A 24,510-nucleotide genomic window follows, 5' to 3' on the forward strand; every position below is an offset into this window, starting at 1 on the left:
CTTGGGTAGTTCAAACAATTATCCTCACTTATCAGTTAGCGAACCTGGATTCAGGTACGGTGATGGCACATTCGACAAAAGCTATGGCGATGTTGATGGCGTTTAACAGGAGTGTCTGTTCTAGAGTTATGCTGTGCTCTGACATGGAAAACACCGCCAACTTTTGTAAGGCATTATCACCTAGATGTGAGGTCTAGAGCAGACTGTTCCTTTGGTCATGCTGTCTTTTCTTCAGTGCTACATTAGGACACCTACCCACCTCAGGTAAGTGAGCTTCCTACTCACCCATATGTGTGATCCACGAAGGACAGGTTGCTTACCTGTAACTGTGGTTCTTTGAGTGGCCATCTGTGCGTTTACACAACCCACCCATCATCCCCGCTTTGGTGTTCACAGTGTTGTTTTTGCCTGATACTGTGTTTTTTTCGGTTACGAGGCCACACTTGGGTGTCATCGAACTGAAAGAACAGGCGGGAACCTGCCCAGACATGCTCAGTGGGACAGTGGGGGAGGGTTCCCACCAAAACTTTCTCAGCTTTAGAAGTTTCCCGGATCGAGGCTCCATGCAGGCACAGAGCCCATATGTGTGAATACACATATGACCACTCGAAGAACCAGTTACAGGTAAGCAATCTGTCCTTCTTTGCTGTAGCTTGTTCTTAAAATGCTGTGCTCTGGCCCTTGTGTCTTCAGTGCAAAACTAAAACCACGCGGTGTCCCAAGTGCTGCTGATGTTGCAGTCCCAGACTTCTCTCTTGCAAAGACCATGGGGAAAATCGAAGGGCAACTTGAAGAAGGAAACTTGCCTGATCTAGAAGATGACCTTCTCCCCGGTGCAGGAAGCGAAATGGGAGCTGGTGGGTCCATTCCTTCTACTGCCCTTCCCGTACTGTATAAGCCCATAAGAAGAGTCTCGATGCTGGATCAGATCAAGGGTCCATCTAGTCCAGGATTCTGTTCACACAGTGGCCGACTAGCTGCCTGTGGGAAACCCACAAGTAGGGTGTACGTGCTGTAGCTGGATAAGTTTCTTTCCCTTTTCATCTCAAACATGGTAGAGATGATCAGTGAAGAAACAGAGTATGTCTCAGTGGGTGGCACGGAGACGTAAGCCTACATCAGTGTTTATCGCCCTATTGTGCATTCTACAATGCTGCCAGAGCACCTCCTTTATGCTTACCTAGTGACAGATCCAAGGCAGAAGTGACTTTTCTATGTAGAACTCCTGCTAAAGTGGTCCTAGGGGACAGCTAGTGTCATTGCATGGAATAACATTGTGTTCCCTTCAGCTCTAGTACCTCCAAGTCCATCTTGAAAGTACTTGAACTGCTTGCTTCATGGAATGTCCTTGGCGCCAAAAAGAATGTTGTAGAATTGTTAGTCTTCAAAACTTCTATGAATATAGCTGTCACCACAGTGTTCTACAAGTATGTAGTTAAAAACAAATTGCACAATTTGAGGTTCTCTTTCTGTTGGTTTAGAATGGTGTATCAATCTATAGTGTTAAATACAATTGTTGCAAATTTGCAGAAGCCCAAATCCGGTTCCTAAAGGCAAAGTTGCGGGTTATGCAGGAGGAGCTGGACGCCATGGGACAGGAATGTGGTAAAAAGGTAAGAGCAGAAATGCAATGCAAGATTTAGCTATTTGCTTGTACGAAGGGATGTATTGTTTGCTCACAATCATCACAGGCTACCAGGCTTGCTTCAGAGGAGAATTGGGCACTTTTCACACCTTTACCAACCAGAGATCCTATATGCATAGCAGAGGAGTGTGCTTGCAACCCCCACATCCCCTCAGGAGGCAGCAAGTTACATGAGTGGGGTGTGTTCTTACAATCTTTTCCCCACAGAAAACGGGGGGCGGGGGCGGGGTGAGGCAGAACCTGGACAGAAGCAGAGTATGTCTTTGGTTCTGAAGCCCTGAACTCCCTCCGAATGGTAGCATAGGCGTTGTCATCCAGCACAGCAAAGGAAACGTTGGCAAGGCCCTGTGTGCATTTCTATCTGTGCCACCACTTCCATCTTGCTCTGCTGCCATTAGACGACGACTCCCCCCCCCCGGTTCTGACTCAGAAAGAACAGTGGATGTGTGAAGGTCTTCCAGCTGATGAGATTGACTTTCTGCTGGCACCAGCAATCCTTCAAGGCCTTTCCAGTTCCTGTCCTTGGGAACAGAAACTGAGACTTCCCTACCCCATATCCCGTGTCCCGCCAGTCACAGCAGTGACTGCGGGTTAGTGGGCTACTCCTGCTGCGTCTTTTCAGGATCCGTAATGGCCAGAGGTGGCCGGCTAACCTCTTTGTTGGGCAGAGTGCTTTGGCAGCCAGGAGCAAGCAGCAGCATCTGCTGAGCCCAATTTCCCAGGTTGCTGGCCAAAGCAGGGCAGAAGTGACCAGGGGGGGCGGATGGGAGAAAGTAAAGAACTGCTGGTTGCAAATATGGAGCCTGTTGCTTCTCCTTGGGTCTGACTGCCAAGAGCATCTCTTTGGCTACCAGGCTGTGGATCCAGTGAGAGGCTTAGGGCGGAGGAAATCCTTGTCAAGATTTAACTGTTGTTATTACAAAGATTTTTAAACTACCCTTTGTCCAAAGGTAACGAAGTGGTGTACAAAACAAGACCTTAAAATGGTCATATAAACCTAAATTAAAACAATTTAAAAGGCAGCAAAAAGGACAAACTACCCAGCTAAAATGCCTGGGCAAACAAAAAGGTTTTAACCTGGCACCGAGAAGATAGTAGCATTGGCACCAATTGCACTTCTATGGTGAGGGAGTTCAAGAATAAAAGGGAGAGGTGGGCACTGACCTGGAGGACCTCCTCACTGTGGCCTGTGGGGGTGCGGGATCAGCACCCCCGGCTGGCTGGCCAGGATGGACAAACTGCCTCTGATGGAAGGCCACAGCAGTGTTGTGCGGGCTGCTGAACTCCTGCTGATGCCCTCTCCATGTCTGCTTCATGGAGGGATGTTACTGTAGACTATCACCTGCCAGTCACGGCTGAGACCAAGAGGAAGTGTCTGTGGCACGCCCAACTCCCTTTTCCTGGGCCATTGGCTAAGGCAGCTGCAGAAAGACAGAGGGGGCTTTGCCTTCTCAGAAGCACCTTCCCTTTTCTGATGCATCTCAGCCACCAAACGAGGAAGTGGCGTGCCAAACACAGAGTGCCCAGTAGGGCACCCCGTTGCCCCAGAGAGTCAAGGAAGTGGAACAACACCCTGGCGGCTCACAGAGCTCTTGCTCCTCTGACCATTTGTCCTCCCTCCCATTAATAGATGTTGACCAGGGGTCCGCAAAGCATTGGGTGGGATCTCCATGCCAAGTGCTCCACAAGCACTCCCCCCCCCCAAGTTTCCATTCAAGAACGTGGCAGGGAGGTGGGAGAAGAAAAAGATGGTCTTTTGGACAGACCTAAGGCCTATAAACTGCTCCCAAGCGGTAGCTCCGGAGCAGCAGAGCTGCCCTGCTCTTCTTCTGTCGAAGGCAGAGCCAAAGGCCTGGAAGGCTCCTCCGCTCTGGAGAAGGCACGGAAGTGTTTTCTGTTTGGCCAGAGCCCCTCTTGCTGTATAGGTTTACCCACTTTTTCTGGGTACCTTACTGAGGTTTTGCTTAACCAAGATAGAGCTTTTTCAGCCACCTCCCTCAAGTTAAATTTCAAGGAAGTGCAGTAATCAAGTGGGCTCCCAACTACCTCCAAGCACTCAGCTGCTCCATATGTTAATTCTTGGTCTACAGGAGGGTGAGAATCGGAACTTAACCAGCCGTCTCAGAGAGGCTGAAGAAGAGCGCGGAAGGCTGCAGCGCACGGCCAATTTACAACAGTCTCAAATGGAGAAGTACAAAACGCTGTCTGAGGAAGCAAGCGGGAAAAGTGATGGGTTGCAGCAGAAGCTCTCCACGTTAGGAAAGGTGACAAGGCCGCTTTGGTCTCTTGCCTGTATCGCTACGTTGAAAACAGGTACTGTGTTTGTGTGAATGTCACCAGCGGGCTGTAGAATATGCAGCTGGACTGGCCACCCTGGATTTAAGCCCCATCTGGTCGAAAAGAAAAAAACAAAAAGGAAGGCAGCCTTGCTTACTGCATTTAGGTCCTGAGCCTTGTCAGTGCTCCTGAGGCCAGAGCTGGGCAGGGCAAATGGTCTGTCTCCCTGTACTGGCCTCTGGAACATTATCAAAGAAATCTAATTTCATCCCTTTTTTCCTATACTGAAGTTGACTCCATGGGGGTGGGGGCAGATGGGACATTATGTGTGAAGGAGCCCACAAATTCAGAGCTGGGCATTCAGCTTGTATTGGCAAGTGACCTCCCAGTGCAGAAGCCTCTTTCCCACACTACTGTGATGAATGGGATGTGCTATTATGAAAAACCAACAACAAATAGCTGTGAAATCATATAACACAAATCAAACCAGTGTAACCATGGAGAGGATGCCACAATAAGACCGCAGCAGCATTAAGAGCTCTTCACCAAGGTTCTGACAGTCAACAAGGATGGATGTAGCTTGGCAGGAGCACCACCCCGGCAAAAGCTCTGCTTTGTCATCCTCTCCCTCCGTCCCCCTGGCAAGCATCTGCTGGCCTGTGCCCTGTCCCCTGGCAAGCCAGGTGTTCAGGGAGCCCCTTCTTTCTCATGGTCTCCCATGCTGCTGCTCTCTGGGCTAAACTCTGCAGGGGGAATTGAGTGACTCCCATCCCCAGAAGCAAAGTGTGCATAACTACAGATCTTCAGCCTCTTCTCTATTTTGACTTGCTGCAATAGGAACTGGAGAATCTGAGGCGAGCACAAAAGCAGGCTTCAGCCAGCCAGGGTACAATGGAAGTTCGCTTGAACAGAGCTCTCGAGGAAGCAGAGAGATATAAAATGGAGCTGAATAAACTGAAGCAAAGTAACAAGGTAGGCTTTGCATTAGCTTAGAAAACAGTAAAAATCAACAAACCTAGATACCAGCTGAGTTTGAGTTCCACTGTAGGTACAGGAACTTAGAATAGCCTGTTGCCTAAGCCAGAGCCCCCCTGTATCTTCTCCATCACAGGTGTATCCCACTCCTCCTCCAAAGAGCTCAGGACAGATTATCCCATTTTATCCTCACAACAGTCCTGTCAAGTAGGTTAGGCTGAAGGTCATCATGTGAGCTTCATGGCTGAGCTGGGCCCACCATACCATCTCTCTGTTCCCAACCCTGTTCTTACCCCAGTATGTTCCAAACACGCAGTCAGAGTAAAATATGAAATGAAATAAAAACTCTGAAGCATCCAGATTGCAGAATGTTTCTTCTTCGGTTGCAGAATTATAGATCCCTGGAAGCAGTTATTGTGCTCCTGAAATACAAATGTCACAGCCACTTATTTATTCATTTATTAATGATACCTGCATACCACTCTGTCTCTAAATGGGAGAGAGAGGTGGAAGAGGAGACCTTGACATTCTCTGCCTTAGAAATAAGTTTGAAAGGATTTTAGGCTGCCAACCAAAGCAGTTTACAAAATATTCAAAAACCAAAATAAAATAAAAACAGAGTAAAGGATTAAAATGGGGCCACTGTGGCTTAGTGGTTAGGTCGCTGAACTGCAGACCAGAAGGTCGGCAGGACAGCAGTTCGAGACCCGAGTGCTGCGTGACGGAGTGAGCTCCCGTCTTCAGACCCTGCTCCTGCCAACCTAGCAGTTCGAAAGCAAGAAATTGCAAGTAGATAAATAGGTACCGCTTTGGCGGGAAAGGTAACAGCGTTCCGTGCACCTCGGTGCTCAGTCATGCCGGCCACATGACCACGGAAGTGTCTTCGGACAGCGCTGGCTCTTCAGCTTAGAAATGGAGATGAGCACCACACCCTAGAGTCGGACACGACTGGTTGGGGACACCTTGACCTTTAAAGGATTAAAAACAGCCTTCGAAACATAATGCACAGTAGCTTATCATCTAGATAGTATTACTGAGCTTTTTTTCCTTTTTAAATGGCACATTCTGAGTCCCACTTAGAACATCTCAAAGGATTGTGCTCATACTACTTTATAAAGGTAAAACACATCCTGTGTCCTTCCTTTGCTACTAGGATGTAGTCAACCAAGAACATAAAAAGCTTGAAGAACTAAAAATTGAAAACAAGAGGCTGGAGAAACAAAAAGAAGAGCTGATGGCAGGTTTCAAGAAACAATTAAAATTAATCGACATTTTAAAGAGACAAAAGGTAAGTTATCCTGTGCTGCTGGTAATTTTTATGGAATTAAATTTAGGGCTGCAGCATATTTTTATTTTGTTTTTACAAAATACAATTATGTGATCAGGCAGGGGACAGCTGCTTCTTACCTTCCACATAATAATCTTGGTAATTGGGATATTCTCTCTTTTCAGTTAGCTGTCTTTGGTTTTTTCACTAGTCAGAGATTTAAGTACTACTCTGAACAAATGCAGTTTAAAGGCATGGTGTCATACCAGATAGACTGAAACATTTCTTCTTGGGGTGGAAGTGTACAGATCTCTATATTAACAAAAACAGCAGCTTACTGCAAGCAGAGATGATTTGGTGTCAGCCTCCAGGACTTACAACTGATCCTAAACATTGCCTTGGAAGTTGAGTGGGCCCAATTTAAAATGCTGATTACCTTTAAAGCCCTAAACGGCTTGGGACCAGGGGTGCTTCCGGATGGAGGGCTCCTAGTGCTAATAATGAAAAGGCGCTATGCAGCTATTCCATATTTTTCTTCTCGGTAGTTTTTTTCTTGTACGAAAAAAGATGGAAGAAACGGTGGGAAAGCCCAGGATAGGTATACAAAATAATGTATGGTGTCAAGAAAGTGGATAGGGAGACATTTTTCTCCCTCTCTAATAATACTAGGGTTAGCCCATGAAGCTAACTGGTGGGAGTTTCAGGATAGATCAAAATAAGAACTTCTTTACATAGTGCATAGTTGAACTATGGAATTTGCTACCACAAGGTAGTATAATGATAGCCACCAATTTGGATGGCTTTAAAAGGGGTGTACACACATTCATGGAGGAGGAGGTTATCGATGGCTACTAGTCATGATGGATATATGCTACCTCCAGTATCACAGGCAGGATGCTTGCGTATGCCAGTGGCTGGGGAACATGGGTGGAAGGGTGCTGCAATTTAAACCACACTCCTAAGCACGGTGAACTCAGTGGCACTGACATCTAAAGAACTATGAGAAGGAGTGGGTTCTTGGTAATGTGAAGAGCAGTGGTGGGGGATGATGTAGTGATGGCCACCAATTTCGATTGTTTTAAAAGGGGGATAGCCAACAATAGTTACGAGTCTTGATGGCTATATGCTATCTCCAGTATCACAGGCAGAATACCTGTGTACACCAGTGGCTGGGGAACATGGGTGGAAGGGTGCTGTTGCACTCATGTCCTGCTTGTGGGTTTCCTGTGGGCAGCTGGTTGGCCACTGTGTGAACAGAATGCTGGACTGGATGGACCCTTGGTCTGATCCAGCAGAGCTCTTCTTATGTTCTTATGCCAGCCTTAGAAGAAGACCCCACATAAAATTCCATGAATGAGACAGGGCAGTGACTCAATAAAAGTTTTGCCTGGAAGCACTCCAGATTATTAGGACTGTCTGGACTTGCCCAGGCCCTAAGATCAGCCATGGAGGCAACCATCACGTTCCTGCCACTAAGTTGGTGGACATAAGACAGAGGTTCTCTTTCATGGTGGCCCTATCCTTGTGAAATGTCCTTCTGCCGGAGATACGCCTGGCTCTGTCCCTGACTGTTTTTAAACAAGCCTTAAAAAACCAGGATGTTTCCATCTGCTTTTAATTCATGCTGATCTGTGTTCCATACCTTACATTTTATAGTTTTAACTCTTGCTGATATTTTTTATTTGAACTAGAATGGTATTTTAACGCTGCCATTTTAGTTAATTGTATTAAGTATTTTACAGTTAACTTGATTTTTTTGAACCATCTGCAGAAGGTTTGTAGTTTTAAAGATAGGATACCAATGTTTTAAATGAATAAGCCCAGACCCCATCTTAGATTGTGTTGCATAAATGCGTGTTCTGCATGGGCAAGCTGAGAAAATAGGGACAGCAGCTCCACATGCTTATAGCTCCCTACAGCTAGTTCCAACTATCCATCCCCCCACATACAGACACTGAAGCACCGCCAGGGAAGTGTGCAAGGCTGACCGGTCTGAAAAGGCTCAGGGCTGCCTTTGGCTCCCCAGGAGCCTAGTCTCAGAAGGCAGCTGCTGGGTTGCAAACCACCCCAAGCGAGCTGCTGTCAGCAGACACGAGGACATTTACATAATAACTTCATAATCCAACACAGCCATGGAGTAACAGTGCTGGTCTAGCGGTAGAGAAGCAGTTTGTCCTCAAGGTCCCAGGTGACCAGTTGTATAATTCAGCCTGGATATGGACCCAAAAGCATTCTTGAGAAAACATCTTACTCTCCAGAAGGATAAGTTTTTTTCAGCTTCCTTCTCCCCTGCAGTTTTGTTTTACAGATACTAAAACAAGGGATGCAGTAACTTTTGTCAGGGATGTGCCGCAAGAGAAAATCCCTAACTTGGTTTATTAGTCAAGGAATGAATGACTTTTTCCCCCCTCAGATGCACATTGAATCAGCCAAGATGCTTTCTTTCACTGAAGAGGAGTTTATGAAAGCCCTGGAATGGGGAAATTCTTAACACTCGGTACGAACAGCAATATGAAGATGTGAATTATTAATGTTTCGCACTATGGTGGCCCAGGATAACGGTTCCACTTTTAAATGTGTTAAGTCTTTTGAAAAACTGTAACTCGTTAGCACAAAAGCTTATGTTTAGTACGTGCTTTCTTCCCCTTCCCATGGTTGTTTTGCTAGTTGCTGTTTTACCTCATTCTTCAAAACTTAGCAAGGTAAGCTGAACCTTTCATGACAGTACTGCTGCTAGCCTTCTGGATTACCACGAGTAGTTTGGGATACTTCACACATTCCACTGAAACCAACGACTCCCTTAAGGTGTACAATTAACTTCAGCAGTAGTTTAGCAAAGCCATTTTGTTTTCAAAATAAAGTAATCCTTTCCTGAGACTTGTTCTTTACTTTTTCTAGATCACTTTTCAGTCAGTTATCAGCCTTTCCCAACCTGGTGCCCTTGAGGTGTGTTGGACTACAACTCCCATCATGCCCAGCCAATATAGCATGATGGCAGTGGTAGTCCAACACATCTCGAGGGCACCAGGTTGGGGAAGGCTGCAGCAGATAATAGGAGGACTGACGGCTGCTGCTGAACAAAGGCTAAGAACTGCTGTCCCTTTTTTAAAGCGCTTGTTAAAAAGAATAGAGACCTTTCAGCTACTTGTTGGAAGCATTTTCAGTGTAAACACACTGGGAGCCATCAGCCTGTGTCTTCCCAGACAGCCCAGCCCCACTTCTCTCAACTGAAGATAAATCTAGAGAGGTTTCCAAAGTGAACACAAAGTACAAACTGAGGACTAGTGTCAGAGAAATAATTTATCACTACAAAAGTCAAGCCAACTGAAATATACATGGAATGAGTTAGCAAAAGATGGCTTAGCAGCTGACATGCTGTGGCCTGTACCATCAGGCAACCTCTTGCAGTATATCTTGAAGCAAAATGAAGTCTCAGTTGTCTCCTGTAAGCCCATCATCGCCTTTTCTCTTCTGATAAGCTTGTCGGAACTCTTCTCCAAGCATATTAACATCTTGCTCATCTTTAAGAATTCCCTGAATGCACAAAAAAAGGGTTCACTTCAACATGATACAATAAGAGACATGTTTAGGACTGTGTGGTTACTGCTACACTTAAGCAATGAATTTCTCTGTTTTAATTTATTCAAGATTTATAGCCTAATTTTTTCCTTCTTAAGATATCTAATTCGTGAGAACTTTGCATGTTCAACAGTTACGTTTTGTGCTTTATTTTGTGTTGTGTTTTAACTTTTTTTTATCATGCTCTCCCCTTCCAGATAATGAGATGGTCCAGCTCCTCTCCCTGGGTTGAGAAAATGGGGGGGCAGGCTTGCAGCCTGACAGCAACCCCACCCCACTATTTGCAACCCTTTCTCCACCTCTTGTGGGAACATTTCAGGCCACCCAAGCCATTTCATGTTCCCACCTCTTGTGGGAACATTTCAGGCCACCGAAAGAGGGTAGGGAAGGAAGGGTGCCTCCACTGCCATCAGCCTCATAGGAACGGCAGAAGCTGCCGCGTTCCGAGTCAGCCCCGTGGTCCATCTTGCCCGGTATTGTCGACACGGACTAGCAGCAGCTCTCCACGGTTCCAGGCAGAATTCTTTCCCAGCCCTACCTGGAGATGCCAGGGATCAAACCTGGAGCCTTCTGCATGCAAAGCAGGGGTTCTGTCACTGAGCTACAGTCCTTCCCCATGACCCTGCAAACCATGAATGTGTGGGCAGGCTCCTGCTGCAGACATGCACCCTCCAACTAGAGGAGGAAGCGGCGGTCCGTCAAAATGTCCTAGTTGCGTGGATTAGAACACCCAGAGCAAATGTCTGCTCTATTCAGTGCATCTCGAATCCTGTGATAAGCTCTGCGTGCAGGATTTTAAGAAGGACACTGACAAACTGGAGCATGTCCAGAGGAGGGCAACCAACATGGTGGGAAGTCTGGAAACCCAGACCAGTTAAAAGAGCTTGGAATGATTGAAAGACCTGTGTAAGTTTAGCCTGGAGCAGAGATAATGAAGGGGAGACATCATAGCTATGTTCAACTATCCCAAAGGCTGTTGTACAGAATATGGAATAGGCTTGCTCCAGAAGGGAAGACTAGAACCAGTGGTGGAAATTTCAGGGGAGCAGGTTTTGGCTAAACATGAGGAGAAACTTCCTAACAGCAAGAGCTGTTTGACAGTGGGACAGGCTGCCTTGGGAGGTGGTGGGCTTTGGCTTGTCTTCGGGGGGTGGGGAGTACATTCAGAATAGTGTGGATGGAGAATGTTAGTAGCTGCCCACTGACCTACCAAAAGCTAAGAATCACAACCCTATTTATTTTATTTATTATTAAATTTATTAATCGCCCATCTGGCTGGTCACCCAGCCACTCTGGGCGATGTACAACATACAATAAAACAGTTTAAAACCATAAAATTCTACAATAAAAACATTTTCTAAAATACCCTAACCCACCCCAAATGCCTGCCTGAACAACCACGTTTTTAATGCACGACGGAAGCTCATTAAAGGGGGGGCATGACGGAGTTCCCTAGGGAGGGAGTTCCACAGAGTGGGGGCCACCACAGAAAAGGCCCTAAGAGGGCCCTAAGATCCATTAAGATCCACCTAAGATCCAACCCTAAGATCCATCAAGGATTGGACAGGTCAAGAACACAAAGATCAGAAAAGCACCCTTCACCTTTCAGGGAGTAAAGCAATTTGAAGCAGGTAAGGCATTTCAGGGGGCGTTCTGACATAGTGGCAGCTAAGCCATACTGCAACTGGTAGGATCCCAGCATAGAACATAACTTGTGGAAGCTATCCCTGGCACACAGCAAAAATTGGTGGCTTTCCAAAGAATCATCTTTTCTGCTCCTACTTTACTACTAAAATGTGCTCAACTTACTCTAGGAAGATATCCCAATAGTTTAATCGCATGTTCTTTAAGGAGTTTCTGTCGCTCTTCCTCGATGATGTCATTAACGATTCCTTTCCTTCTTTCCTCCAGCTGTCTTTCTTCAAGTTCACGTTCCTACAAACAAAATAAAAATGTATTTTTTCTAGTTCAAAATCAAGTTCATGACATCATGAGAGACCTTCACCGCAACAAAGTGCTTTTACTCTGGCTGCTACGTTCTAGTGGCTTTTGTTACCTATCGCAATTTTAATTCTCCTGAATGCAGATGACCCCCCAACTGGGCTAGGTGTGGCTTCACCTGTGATTTTGTTTCACTATTCCCCTGTTCTACTAGAAATGCTGGTGTACAAAACAGAGAGCTACATTATTAGCTGTGCTTCATTTCAAAGCAAACTCTGTCGTCAGAAGAGGCTTGGCTTACCTTGTCGGCAAGGAACTGTTTACGCCGGTCTTCAATGAGCTTCTCTACTTCCCTCCTGTGCTCCAGCTGCTTCATTCTTCGTTTCTGGGCATTCATCTGCTCAATACGATCATCCTCTGCAAACTTGGCAAGCATAGTTTGGCGGAAGGCAGCCTCCTCCTCCTTCATTGCCTGCAGCAGCACCTCCCTCATGGCCAATTGTTCTTCATATGATTTTCGCAACTCTAAGCGCAGCCTAATTTTCTTCTCCATCTCTTCCTAAAGGAAGAGAGAGTAAACGGAACAAGAGCTGTGCATTATGCTCATTCTAGCACCAATTAGGTTGGACTGCCAGTTCACAGGGCATGTATTTCTTGTAACAAGGTACAAGAAAAACATACATAGACAAGATACTGCATTTCTTAATAGACAAACCTATCCTCCAAGACAGTTCACAAACTGTGGGGCAGCCCAACCCCTGCTTAGGACACAGAACACCTGACGAGAGAAGAGATAAGATAATTGGACCCTTCATCCCTAACCAGCCAAATTCTGGGGAAGGGGGTTGAATGCCCCCTGGCAAAGGACCCTCACTACTTCACGTTAGATTTGTAGGAATGACTGTACTGCTATTGTTGGACAAAAACCCCTATCGACTGATCTCCAGAGCAGCAACAGGTTACAAACAAGAATGTGCAACACTTACCTGTGAAGCACACAATGACTGCCAGGCGGAGTGCGTGTGCCTCCTGATACAATGGGAGGTAAGCTCAAAAGATTTGAGAAATACAGCACAAAGTCCACCATTGTACTGAAAAGAACCCAACAACTAGAACCTGTCAGGCTCTCTTATACTTCAAAAGGTACATTAAAGCCAACTGGAACACACTTCTCCCTCCCTCTCTCACACAGTCACGCAACCCACTACTTTTTATTTAAATTGTAGCCCTTCGGAATAAATATATCTGTACCTATGTCTGAAAAGACACAAAAAGATTTCAGCTACGGCGGTCATGTTGCTTACAGTACCACGAGCAACTGCAAGTGTCACTGAAACAAGACAGACAAGCTGACATTCACAGCAGTCAAGAGGGAGCGCTGGTGGGGGAGGGACGTTTTCTGCAAAAAAAAATTTTTTTGTAAAAAACCAAACTCCACCAAAGTTAGCTCTGTACCACCCTGTTAACCCCACACCCAACCCTCGAAATAGGGTGGGCAACAAGACAAAAACCTCAATCACTTACCATCTCCTTCTTTCTATCTGCCTCTGCTTGTTCTTCGAAATACAGCTCTGCTCGGATTTGCTCAAGTTCTTCTCGTTCCTGTTGCTCTCTTTCCAGAGCTTCCGCAAGCTGCCATCAAGAGGAAGATTTTAGGTGCATGCAGTGCCACTTCTTGTTACCAAATCAAGGTCATTTAAAAGCCATTTCAATACCATTTTCTGGAGATTTCGTTTTCTCTCCTCAATTTCGTGGACTTTTGCCATCCTGTCATCTTCTCTTTCCTGCCACATGTTGGCAAATTCCATTAGTTTTCTGTTTTCCTCTTCCATCTCTTCACGCTGCCTTCTCTGCCGTACAGCTTGATCTTTTTTGAATTCTTCTATGAATCTCTGAGTTGTTCTCTTTTTCTCTAGCCTTTCTTGTTTTGCCCTGTGGGAGACGTTTGAAAGTTTAGTCATGTTTCAAGATGTAACCCAGCCAAAATATTTTGCAGTGAGCCTTTGTATAGAAAGGGCCATATGGCCTACATCTCAGGGATCCCCTCCTCCCCTGATAGTCCATCTCCATGAGTCACCGCCACCCCTGGTAAACAAAGGATACTCGGAAGCATGCCCTGCTCAATGCACGTGGCAAGCGTGCTTCAGGCTTTGGCCAGTGGCCAGAATGACTATGGCCTAACATCCCTCATAGCTCCACGTATATGCCATAAGCCTTTAGAAGCCATTCCCCTGGAGTCAAACTGCCTATACTAGCAAGAGAGGAATAGAATCAGAGCCACAGCTTGAACGCCACCTAGTCCAACCCCACTGCTCTGAGGCACAAGCTGCCAGACACAAACGGTGCCAGAGACATTCACCCACCATGAAGCATTCACAGAAGGCAGGATGGACTTAGGTGCCAGGAGTCAGAAATAACTGTCAGGCAAGGAACCCCACTAGCCTGGGAGAATTTCCTACCAGATACAATGCATATGATGCATGATAGGGCTTTTAACAGGGAGCAAAGAAGCTCCAACCCAAAACACACAACTGTTAAGTCCGTCCATGCTCCGGGAAATAGAAGCAGCATGGCTAAGCAAGTTTAAAACAGAGACACAGGCATGAGACTAACTTTTCATCTTCATCGTAGATCTTTCTCACAATTTCATCAATCAAGAGTTTCTCTCTTAAGAACTCTTCATAGGCCGCTTGCTTCCGTCTCTCTCGTTCCTCAAGCTGTTTCTCCAGTTCTTGCTGATAGAGCAGCTTCTCCTGATTCCGCCTTGCTTCAGCAGCGCTTTCTTCCTCTGTTGCTCTTTCCTGCTCTTCTTTCATGGCTTTGTATATCTCTGCATCACCCTTCTGTTGTTACAATGAGATGTTAATTAATTTCTCCTGACCTGAATAATCTGGATTGAACAAAGAAGCCTAGCACACAGGCAAACGAACGCCCTGGGCATGAATACTCTCAACTAAGCATTGACAGAAGCATTGGCTATCCACATTCTCCCAGCAGCTATACCAAGAACAAGTGCCTTTCTCCACAGAAAGCATGGTTTAGCCTAGAAAAAAGGTGAGTCAGGTGAGACATGATAGAGGTGCATAAAATTATGCATGGTGTGAACAAAGTGGATAGGGAGACATTTTTCTCCCTCTCTCGTAAGACTAGAACCTGGGGTCGTCCAATGAACTTGATTGGTGGGAGATTCAGCACAAGTAAAAGGAAGTTCTTTGTCACATGGCACATCATTAAACAATGGAATTTGCTACCACAAGTCATAGTGCCAGCCACCAACGTGGACGGCCTTAAAAGGGGGTTAGACAAATTCATGGAGGAGAAGGCCATCAATAGCCACGAGTCCTGATGGCTATATGCTACCTTCAGTATCAGAGGCAGTATGCCTACGTACACCACTTGCTGGGGAACATGGGTGGGGGTGTGCTGTTGCACTTGTGTCCTGCTTCTGGGTTTCCCATGGGCAGCTGGTTGGTCACTGTGTGAACAGAATGATGGACTAGATGGACTGTCGGTCTGACCCGGCATCAGGGCTCTTCCGATGCTGTCGTGATGCACACCAAAGAATCCGCTCAACTAAGCTCATGGCCCAGAGAAGTTAAGTTATGAAACCGAAGCTACCAACGTGTACTTTAGTATGGACCTTTCAAAAAGCATAACTGAAAGCTAGGACAGGTGCACAGAAATCCAAACACCACACTGGCAACATTATAAGGTATTTCAGTGCCATTTTTCTAAAATGCAGTATTCTTAAAAAAAACGTTGACAGCAATAAGATTAACCACAGAAAGGTTGGAAAGGTTTGGATGGCTTTTTAGCATATAAAGTGGTATATAAACATGTATAATAAATAAGCCACCACATTTGACCTGCCACTACCAGCAGACATCCCAGCAGAGAGAGGGGCGCTTCCGCCAGCCCTGCTGAAAGACCCCTGGCTTTTTCCTCTTCCCTCTCTATCCCCTTTTCCTTTTGTGTTGTGTCTTTTTAGACTGTAAGCCTGCAGACAAAGACTCATGGTTTTATTGACTGTATGCCAGCTGCTCTGGGAGCCATTTTGGATGAGGAGCAGGATAACAATGTTTAAATAGATAAATAAATGCCCTGTGTGCATAAAATAATTAAATCCTGCAGGCTGTTTACTATCATTTCTAACTACTTGCTTGAATTCAATTTCAGGAGGGTTTCATCAGTCTTTAGAAGCAAGCATTATTGTTATGGCTTCTAAGGCTGCAAACCTCAGTACGCTTACTAGGGTGTCAATAGGACTTGCTTCTGAGTAAACATGTTTAGGGTTGCACCATAAGCCAATTTATTAGGTTGATGGAAGAAACCAAGATGCAGAATAAAACACTGTCCTTTTATCTATTTCAGATACAACAATTTTTTATTCAAAACAACTAGATTTTCCAACAACAATGAAAACAAGGAGTAAAGTTAGGATTAACCCAAACTTATCGTTAAGCTTGAGCAATACATTTTCCAAAGATGATTTTAAGTCTGTCATGGAATTTTTTAAAACTGGAATTAATTTATGCACTTTATAAAACCTGTCTGCATTCTGTCCTTTAAGTGATATCTTTTTAGATCTATCATCTGCATAAGGTTACTTAACAAATATGGAACAGAGTATCTGAGACCCAAGCAGTCCATAAAACTAGTTACCATTTTTTCATATTTTAGAGCTTCTTTCTCAGCGATCTGGGCAGCCCTCTCTTTATTCATATAAGCAGATTTCAGCTTCCTCTCCAGCTCCCGAAGTTCAATACTAGAAACCAAATGGGGAAAAAAGATAACACTTACATCCTGTCTAAGTGGGGGTTGCGAGGAGGAGGCAATCAAAGGAGTGGAGTGACAGGCCTGTGGAATGACATCGTGGAACCACAGCAAACACGGAGATCAGTGAGCAGCACTCCAGTCTTGGACACCTTGACTCAGAATTAAATCCCATGTAAAAATCAAAAGCTAAGTGCATTTATGATCAGGCTGTAGCCCCTCCTCCCAAATAATGTGGTGGCTTATTTATTTGTTATACACTAACAACAGCATTCTATTGCAGAGTTCACCCAAGTAAAGTGACGCAATTGCTCGCCGCACGACACAGCCCTGGGCACCCCAGAGCGTGCTGCTTCTTCAGCTGACGCTCTGCAGCTTTCCCTCAAACTTCCCTTGCTAGTTATGCCACATGCTACCATTTTAGGAGGGGGAAGCAATTCTGCCCAAGGCTGCCCCCTCACATTCCTTTGTCATCTCTCACTTAATAAATCTTATTTTTAAACACAAATCAACACACAGATCAATTAACATGGGAACTTCTACCAATGCTAAGGCTCATCATGCTGTGCTGCAAGGCCGAGTGCCTGCTCGTCTCTCTGAAGTGGCATCTTCTTCCCCCAGCCATCTCCACCTGCCGAACCACAGCAGCACAACACTCAGACACCAAACAGCAGCAGAAGGCAGGTATAAAATCATAATTGTCAGAATTTCGGAATAATTGCAACCATAAAGTGAGTTTCGGTTGGTTAAGGAGAGAAATACCTGTTCTCTCTTATTTGCTGCCTCATCTTTTCATCTTTAACTTTGTCATGGTTTAATCTTGCTAACTCAGCTGCCAGTTTTTCTTCCTGTTGCAGCTCCAGTTCTCTCAGCCTTTTATTCTCTTCCGCCTGACCAGAGCACAGAATTTCACAATCTGGAATTAAACTTTCAAACTTGCACAAAATATTAGATATTAACTACCTTAATAATAAACTTCTTCTTGACATTAGATATCCTACAATAATATGGTAGTTCAACGTGTGCCTCTAAAGAAATTAGTATTTTGTCCTATAATATTTATAAAACCTTCCACAAATCAGAAATAATCTGTTTAAATTAAGACTAAACCCTTTGATTCAGCTGTATTTTCTGTCATTTTGCACCATGAAATTATGTTGTGCAGAATGACAGAACATAATAATGTATTGATAATTACACTAACATTTTTTAAAGATATGGATTGCTTTAGCAGTATTGATCTTTGGGGAATTTTGAGTGAAAACAAGTTTATTTTTATTCTGATTAAGCAACAGCCTAATGCCTGAAAAGACAACAGTTTTTAAAGAGAGATGGATCACTAAACTAGTAATGCAGACTCAGTAAGGCTTCAAAATTTCATAATGTACAAGTAGCATACTCAGCCTTACCACTTTTCTTTAGACACCTCTTTAAAAAATAAGATATTACCGGATTGCTTCTAACTCTACTGAGACTGTATAGCCTGATTTGCTGTCACTTCTGTTTGCAGTTTGTAGCCTGCATCCCTTTCCAATCTGCTAAGCAGCCAGGCTCCCTTTCCTGCAGGGTGACACACGAATGGTGTCCAGCATTTGACACAAATCAAGACAGAGATCTGCCTTGCAATTTAGACCACAATCCTAAGCACAGTGAACTCAGTGGCACTGACATCTAAAGAACTATGTGAAGGAGTGGGATCTCGGCAATGTGAAGAGCAGTGGTGGAGGAGGATGTAGTGATGGCCACCAATTTGGATGGCTTTAAAAGGGGGGTAGCCATCAATAGCTATGATTCTTGATGGCTATATGCTACCTTCAGTATTGGAGGCAGTATGCCTATGTTCATCACTTGCTGGGGAACACGGGTGGGAAGGAGCTGTTGCGCTCATGTCCTGCTTGTGGGTTTCCCACGGGCAGTTGGCTGGCCACTGTGTGCCTAGATGGACTCTTGGTCGGAGCCAGCAGGGCTCTTCTGATGTTCTGCCTCTGGCTGAAGCTGACTTACCCTCTGGATGGCTTCTTCCATCCGCTGCTCACGCTCCTCCTCCTCAAGCACCCGTGTGACACGCTTCTGCTCAACGCGATCCTCAGCCTCCCACATCACCTCTAGCTGCCGGACGCGCTGCACCTTCTTCTCATGCTCCAGCTCTTTCATTTCCTGGAAGTAGGCCTCGTGTTGCTTCTGGTCCAGCTGCTGTGCTGCCGTCAGCTGTGGCAGATTGCTCTTCCGTGCCATTGCCTGCAAGGAAGCATGGGCACAGAGGGGTCAAACCTGTAGGAGTTCTCGTAGCTGCATGAAAACGTCAAGGTGTGAGAGAGGACCTGCATTCTTGCATGCTTCTGTAAAAGAACGTGTGGCTGCACTCCAGCCCTGATGGCCACATGGCTCGCGTCAGTGAAGCGTTCTTCCCCCTGCTTCCCACTGGAGTCCACACACACAACCCAACGGGTGAGATGGACTTTCCTCTTCTCCTTCGGCCAGTTGGAGTTGCAATTGTAATGGAAAAAGCATGTACGGAAACAGCTCCTCCTTTGGCTTGGTGCAGTTTGGAGAGCAGGAAGGTTGCTCACAAATGTGCGTGCAAAATTTTGGCAAGAGCTGCTAGCCAGAGGTATCATCAGGCAGCCTAGGAGCAGCAGCCACAAAAATTGAGACTCTGACACAAGCTGTGGCAACCTGCACACCTATACTACGTGAGGTGCACCCATCTGCTTCTTTTGGAGAGGGGACATAGCTCAGCAGCAAAGCCCCTGCAGGTCAAACCCCTGCAAGGATCTCCGGTGCCTGGCGATGGAGTTCCCTCTTTGCCGGAGACTCTGGCGAGCTGCTGTCAGTCGGCATACACAATGCCCGGCTAAGGGGCCAAGGGCCTGCTTTTGATGCAAGGGTGGCTTCCTGCGCTCATGAGCAAAACCACTGCCACTATCCTGCTCTTCCCTGTTTAGCCAGAGGGACTACAGCCCAGCAGGAGAAGGCTTGCTTTGGCAGGCAGGACCTCAGTAGGACGGGGAGCCTGAGAGCCCTGTCTGTCAGAGTACACAAGACTGAGCCGGAGGGGCCAGCGGGGTCTGGCCTGGTGCAAGGCAGCCCCTCCCGCGAGAAAGTCGGCCGGACAAGCCCGGCCCTGCCCTGGACCAGAAAGCCGCCCTCGAGGCACGGCGGGCGGGCGGGCTGGGCACGCATGCGCACGCTGCGTTTACGTGCCCTGGCCCTGGGCCTGGCCCTGGCGAGAGCCCCTTCTTCAGAATCGCGTTCTCCCACCGGCTTCACGCGGAGACCCAGCCGACCCATCCCGCTTCCGCGGCAAAGGGCAGGAAGGGCTCCGAGGGAAGGCGCGCCCCGTGGCGGCGCCGTAAAGGCCGGCTCCGGCCCCCTCGTTCTGCCCCCAGCGGGGCGGCGCTGCCGGCGACTCCCCGCATCCGCGCACGCTGCGGGCCCTCAGGACGGGGACCGGCGCCGCCTCGCGCTCGGCAGCCACGCGGGCGGCGCAAGCGGCACTTCCCGGAGACCCCGACGGGCTCGCGGCCCGCTTGCTGCTCCTGCTGAGGCGCAGGGGCGGGCCGCCGCGGGCCCGGGCTCCTCGGCGGCCGGCGAGCGACTCACCATGGCCGCCGCCGCCCCGTTGCCGCAGCGACCGGGGCTTCCGGCGCAAGCGCCGCCCGCCCCGCCCCGCCCCGCCCCGCCCCTTCCTCGCGACGCCGCGAGCCGCGCCCCCGGGCCGGGCCGGGCCGGCCTCCGAGCAAGCGCGCCGGGGCGCGGCAGCCCGGCCGGCCTCTGGGCGGGGAGCCGGCGCGGCCCCGCGCAGCCCAGCGGGCGAGGCGGGCCGGGCCGGGCGAGGGGGGGTCCCGGCCGCGGGGGGCCGCGCTGCCTTGGCGCCCCCGAGCCGGCGCCGGGCTGCCTTGGCGGAGCGCTTCTCCTGCCTCGGGCGGAAAGATCGATGGTCCCGGACCGGGTCGGGGGCGCCTCAGGCCACGCGGCGAGGGATACCGGCCCGCTGAGGACTCGGGCGCGACCCGAGAAGTCGGGGCTGGCTTTGCGTGAGGGGGCGGCGGCGTCCGAGCCGCGGAGGGAGCGCCACCCTCGAGGGGAGCTCGAGACCCGGCAGCTCGGGGACGGGGACGGGGACGGAAACGCGCCTCGCGGCACGGGCGGGACAGGAGCCCCTGCTAGGCCCCGTCCGGGCGAGCCCTGCGGGAGCGGCCGCGGGGCGCGCGGGCGCCAGGCCGGAGCGCCGCCGCCGCTCGCTCCCGCGTGCGTCCCCGGCAGAGCCGATGCGTGGAGTCCGCCCGGGCGATTTCTGCGCCAGCCTCGGCCGTTAAGGGGGGACGTGGGGGAGCGCGCGCGCTTCTGGTTGATCCCCCAGCTCCGCTCCCGTTGCCGGGGTCCGGCTGCAGTTGCTGCTCCAGTTCTGCTCGCTTCCTCCTGTTCTTCGGGGAGGAACTTTGTTTCCAGGCCCCTGGTCACCTTCGCGGCCCTCCTCTGAATTGTGGCTCTGGGTTGGCTGCATCCCGGGAGCGTGGTGCCCAGAAGAGAGAGAGAGAGAGATTATCAGCAAGCTACCGTTCAGTCACTTTTTATTTACGGATAAAAGTGGAGTAACCCAGGGAGACCCCCGTAGTCAGATGCTATTCCGTGGCTTCGCGTCACCAAAACCAGCCCCTGGGAGTTCCTGAGTAAGACTTATGCCAGGACAAATGCCCCTTCCTTCCTCCCTCCCTCAGATATGAACATTCACGGAGAAAGCCAAGTGTGGACACACTGGGGGGAGGATTTATTTAAATAATTCATTCAATGAATTACCTAGTTTTTTCCACAGGCAGCTTACACAGATAAGCAAATACCCATTTGATATAAATCTGAAAAACATCAGAAGAGCAAAACAGTTGGACTCTGACGGGGGAGGTGAGGCAGGCAGGAAGTGATACAAATATGGACTGGTTACTTCGCTGCCATGTACATTTGCAACGTGAGCAGGCAGCTTGAATCCTCAGCTTTTGGGTGCATTAACACTTTCCCACCTATCACAACATGGGTAGCGTCTGCCAAACCTTGATAAGAAATATCAAATGAAACTCAACTTTTTGGCCTTTGGTCATCTTCATTTCACACAACTGCACATGAATGAGTCAATGCAAATACAATGGAAGGTTGATGCAAACTTCTTCCCCGAGAGGTGTAAAGATGTAGATCAAAACACTTCACACATCTTACTTGTGGAAAAGTAAACTCTTGATGTTGGATGTTTTCTTGTATGACATGTCCATTTGGGAGAAGTGTTTTGTGCAACACTGCAGTGCTTCAAGAGGGCAGTGGATGCATCTTGGACTTCAGACACCTGAGTCCAAGCTCATCATTAGTCACTGCCTGAAAGGGTGATGGCAGGAGATTCCTCTGGGCAGGTGGATTCTTTTGACCAGCCTGCTGGCAGGAAGAATGGAGCAAAATAAGATTGGGCTGGCTCACTATCCATCAAAGAACGATTCCCTTTGCTTTCTGTTTTAGCTCTCCTTCTGTTTGTACCTGCTTGGTGATAGTTGCAGCCACTAACTCAGCGTAGGTATATATTTTGGGATTATACTGAACCTCTCCTACTTTGCTACCCAATTGCATTTCTAAATTACCAAGCGTCTTGACTTTGCTTGTTGGAATAGAGCGACTCCTTGTTCCAAACCAGTTTTAATTGCCTTGCTTATTACGTTCCATGGAAATAGTAGCAAAGGCCCCTCTTCTAATCGCCGCTGTTCATCATGCTCTCCGCCAACAGCCCATTTATCAGAATGAAGGCAGCTCTCTGGGGAGAGGATGTGGCCAGGCAGGGCAAGCGTGAATGACAGTCTGTCTGGAGAAGATTGACGTTAATGAAACTTGGAATAAACAGGAAGATGAAGAGGGTGCAGGACTGGGGATGACTCGGGAGCTCATCTCGCTACAGGGAAGACGAGACAGCAGCCCGAGAGGTCTGCGTTCAGCTCGCAAATGCCACCTGCCCCTTCTGTTACTGAAAAGCAACTGCTGGAGAGGGAGCCGCCAACAAGGAGCTTCCCACGTTCTTTTCACCTGGCCCTGGAATGTGCACACTGTATGTACAAGAAGGCAGGTGCAAGCACGATTGTGTGTATGATGTGCACAGAGGAAGTGAGAGAGAACATAAGAGCTGTGCTGGATCCGATCAAAAGTCCACCTAGTTCAGCAGCCTGTCTTTGAGTAGCTTATCGGATGCCCATGGAAAGCTTGTCACAAGCAAGCCATGTATGCTCATGTTCTCCAACAACTGGCACGCGGAGACATACTGCCTCTGGTACTGAAGTCATCGTGACTGGTGGCCATTGATAGCTTTATCCTGCATGAATTTCCCCAATCCCCTTTGAAAGCCATCTACGTGGATGGCCGTCACTGCATCTTAGGGTAGCAGATTCCATAGTTTTAACTCCATGGAAGTCTTTTTATCTGTCCTGAATCTTCCACCATTCAGCTTCATAGGATGACCCGGGTTCTCATGACAGAAGGAGAAAAACTTCCTGTCAACTTTCTCCACATCGTGCATAATTTTCATTCATTCAATTTATATATTACCAAAGCTCTCTGGGAAGTTTACAAAAATTACAACCCTAAAATACATAACACTTAATATAAAACTGTTAACCCAAACTACACTTCCTAATTTTGTGAACCTCTCATGTCTCATCTACATTAAACATCTACATGAAACTGCTGGGGGAAGTAATCTGGAGGTTTGGGCTGAAATGTCATGAGTAGGTGGGTGATACGCAGCTCTGCCTCTCGTTTCCATCTGCACAACCCAGGGAGGCCATGGACCTCTTGACCCTGTGTCTGGAGGCCGTTTGGGGATGGGTGAGGGTGAACAAGCCGAAGCTTAATCCAGACAACGCAGAGGTCCTGCGGGTTGGGAAACCAACTACTCTGCATGGAGGTTTACAACTGGTCTTAAATGGGATTGCACTCCCCCTGAAAGACCAAGTGCGCAGTCTGGGAGTCCTCCTGGACTCTGAGCTAACTGGGGAAGCCAGTTTTTACCACCTTAGGCTGGTATGCCAACCGTGGCCCTATCTGGAGGGGACAGACCTTGCCTCCGTTATTCACACACTAGTCAAGTCCAGGCTGGACTACTGTAATGCGCTATATGTGGGGCTGCCTTTGAAGGTGGTTCAGAACCTCCAGCTTGTGCAGAAAGTGGTCACCCAAGTATGAGTGGGGGCAAGTCAAACATATAATGCCTATACTGCACCAGCTGCCCTGGTTACCTGTGTGTTTCTGAGCCCAACTCAAAGGTTTTGACCTTTAAAGCCTTAAACGGTTTGGGACCAAATTAGTTGAAGGACTGCCTTCACCCATATTAGCCTGCCTGAACTTGAAGATCAGAAAGAGAGGCTCTTCTCATTTGCCCACCCATGAGAGCAGTCAGGTGGGTGACCACACGTGAGAGGGCCTTCTCTGCAGTGGCCCCACACCTTTGGAACAAGCTGCCATCAGAGGTCTGCCATGCTGTGTCATTGCAGACTTTTAAGAAGGCCTTGAAAACATATTTTACCTTGGCCTTCTATTGATATGACTGCTATTGTTGCTGTTGCAGCTGTTAACATCATTGTTGTTGCTTTTTGTTGGCTTTTATTGTTGTTTTTTATCACTTTTACTATTTTAACTGTGTTAGGCATTTTATTGCTGTGAGCTGCCTTGGGAGGGCTTCTGCCCTGAAAGGCAACCAAGAAATATTTAAAATAAATGTCTCCCCTTATTCACTTTTTTCCTAAGTTAAACAGTCGGCAACACCAGCCTTTCCCCACAAGGGATTTGCTCCAGCCCCCTGCTGATTTTGGTTGCCCCTTCAAATTTTCCAGCTCTGCAATATCCATTTTGAAGTACGTTGGCTGCACCAGAGATCCATACAGTATTACACTTGAAGTTTTAGTTTAAGTTCCTTTCCTACTAATCCTCAACGTGGGATTTGCCACAGCAGCTGATTTGCCTCTCTCCTTCATCAGTTTGATCACAGAAACTAAACAAATTAACAACCCCCCTCCACTGCTGGACCCCC

At 47.7% G+C, this 24,510-nt stretch overlaps 2 protein-coding genes across 13 annotated transcripts in view; one reads left to right on the forward strand and one right to left on the reverse strand.

Moving 5' to 3' along the window:
• The window catches only part of TEX9 (testis expressed 9), a 34,668-nt gene extending 21,611 nt beyond the window's left edge, over positions 1–13,057 (forward strand). For 2 of the 8 annotated variants that reach the window (XM_084816532.1, XM_084816536.1), the window contains 6 exons: positions 694–857; positions 1,531–1,613; positions 3,736–3,909; positions 4,760–4,894; positions 6,051–6,185; positions 8,578–9,577. In XM_084816532.1, the coding sequence (XP_084672658.1) occupies positions 694–857; positions 1,531–1,613; positions 3,736–3,909; positions 4,760–4,894; positions 6,051–6,185; positions 8,578–8,655 (769 nt within the window). In that variant the 3' untranslated portion in view covers positions 8,656–9,577. Of the gene's footprint in view, positions 1–693; positions 858–1,530; positions 1,614–3,735; positions 3,959–4,759; positions 4,895–6,050; positions 6,186–8,577; positions 9,578–9,940; positions 10,031–11,654 lie in introns of those variants that run through there. The other 6 variants (XR_014785289.1, XR_014785290.1, XM_084816534.1 and 3 more) reach the window with 6 other exon arrangements.
• MNS1 (meiosis specific nuclear structural 1) lies at positions 9,444–21,636 on the reverse strand. Of its 5 annotated transcripts, XR_014785287.1 has the most exons (13): positions 21,536–21,636; positions 21,258–21,313; positions 20,061–20,958; positions 18,462–18,695; positions 17,220–17,347; positions 16,347–16,449; positions 14,298–14,527; positions 13,400–13,616; positions 13,209–13,316; positions 12,936–13,083; positions 11,986–12,243; positions 11,553–11,678; positions 9,444–9,698 (listed from the first exon to the last, which is right to left on the reverse strand). XR_014785287.1 is itself a non-coding variant. In XM_084816529.1 (11 exons), the coding sequence occupies exons 1-11, from the start codon at positions 21,557–21,559 to the stop codon at positions 11,544–11,546; spliced, it is 2,391 nt and encodes a 796-aa protein (XP_084672655.1). In that variant the 5' UTR covers positions 21,560–21,633; the 3' UTR covers positions 11,467–11,543. The 5 variants fall into 5 exon arrangements, 4 of the variants coding, with proteins under 4 accessions (XP_084672654.1, XP_084672653.1, XP_084672656.1 ...); XM_084816529.1 differs by lacking the exons at positions 9,444–9,698; positions 12,936–13,083 and having other exon boundaries at positions 11,467–11,678; positions 21,536–21,633; XM_084816528.1 differs by lacking the exons at positions 12,936–13,083; positions 21,258–21,313; positions 21,536–21,636 and having other exon boundaries at positions 20,061–20,128.
• Positions 21,637–24,510: the final 2,874 nt, after the last annotated feature.

This window comes from Heloderma suspectum, chromosome 11 (assembly GCF_057233095.1).
Source record: "Heloderma suspectum isolate Gila_16-S chromosome 11, 16-S_ref, whole genome shotgun sequence".
NCBI lineage: Eukaryota > Metazoa > Chordata > Lepidosauria > Squamata > Helodermatidae > Heloderma > Heloderma suspectum.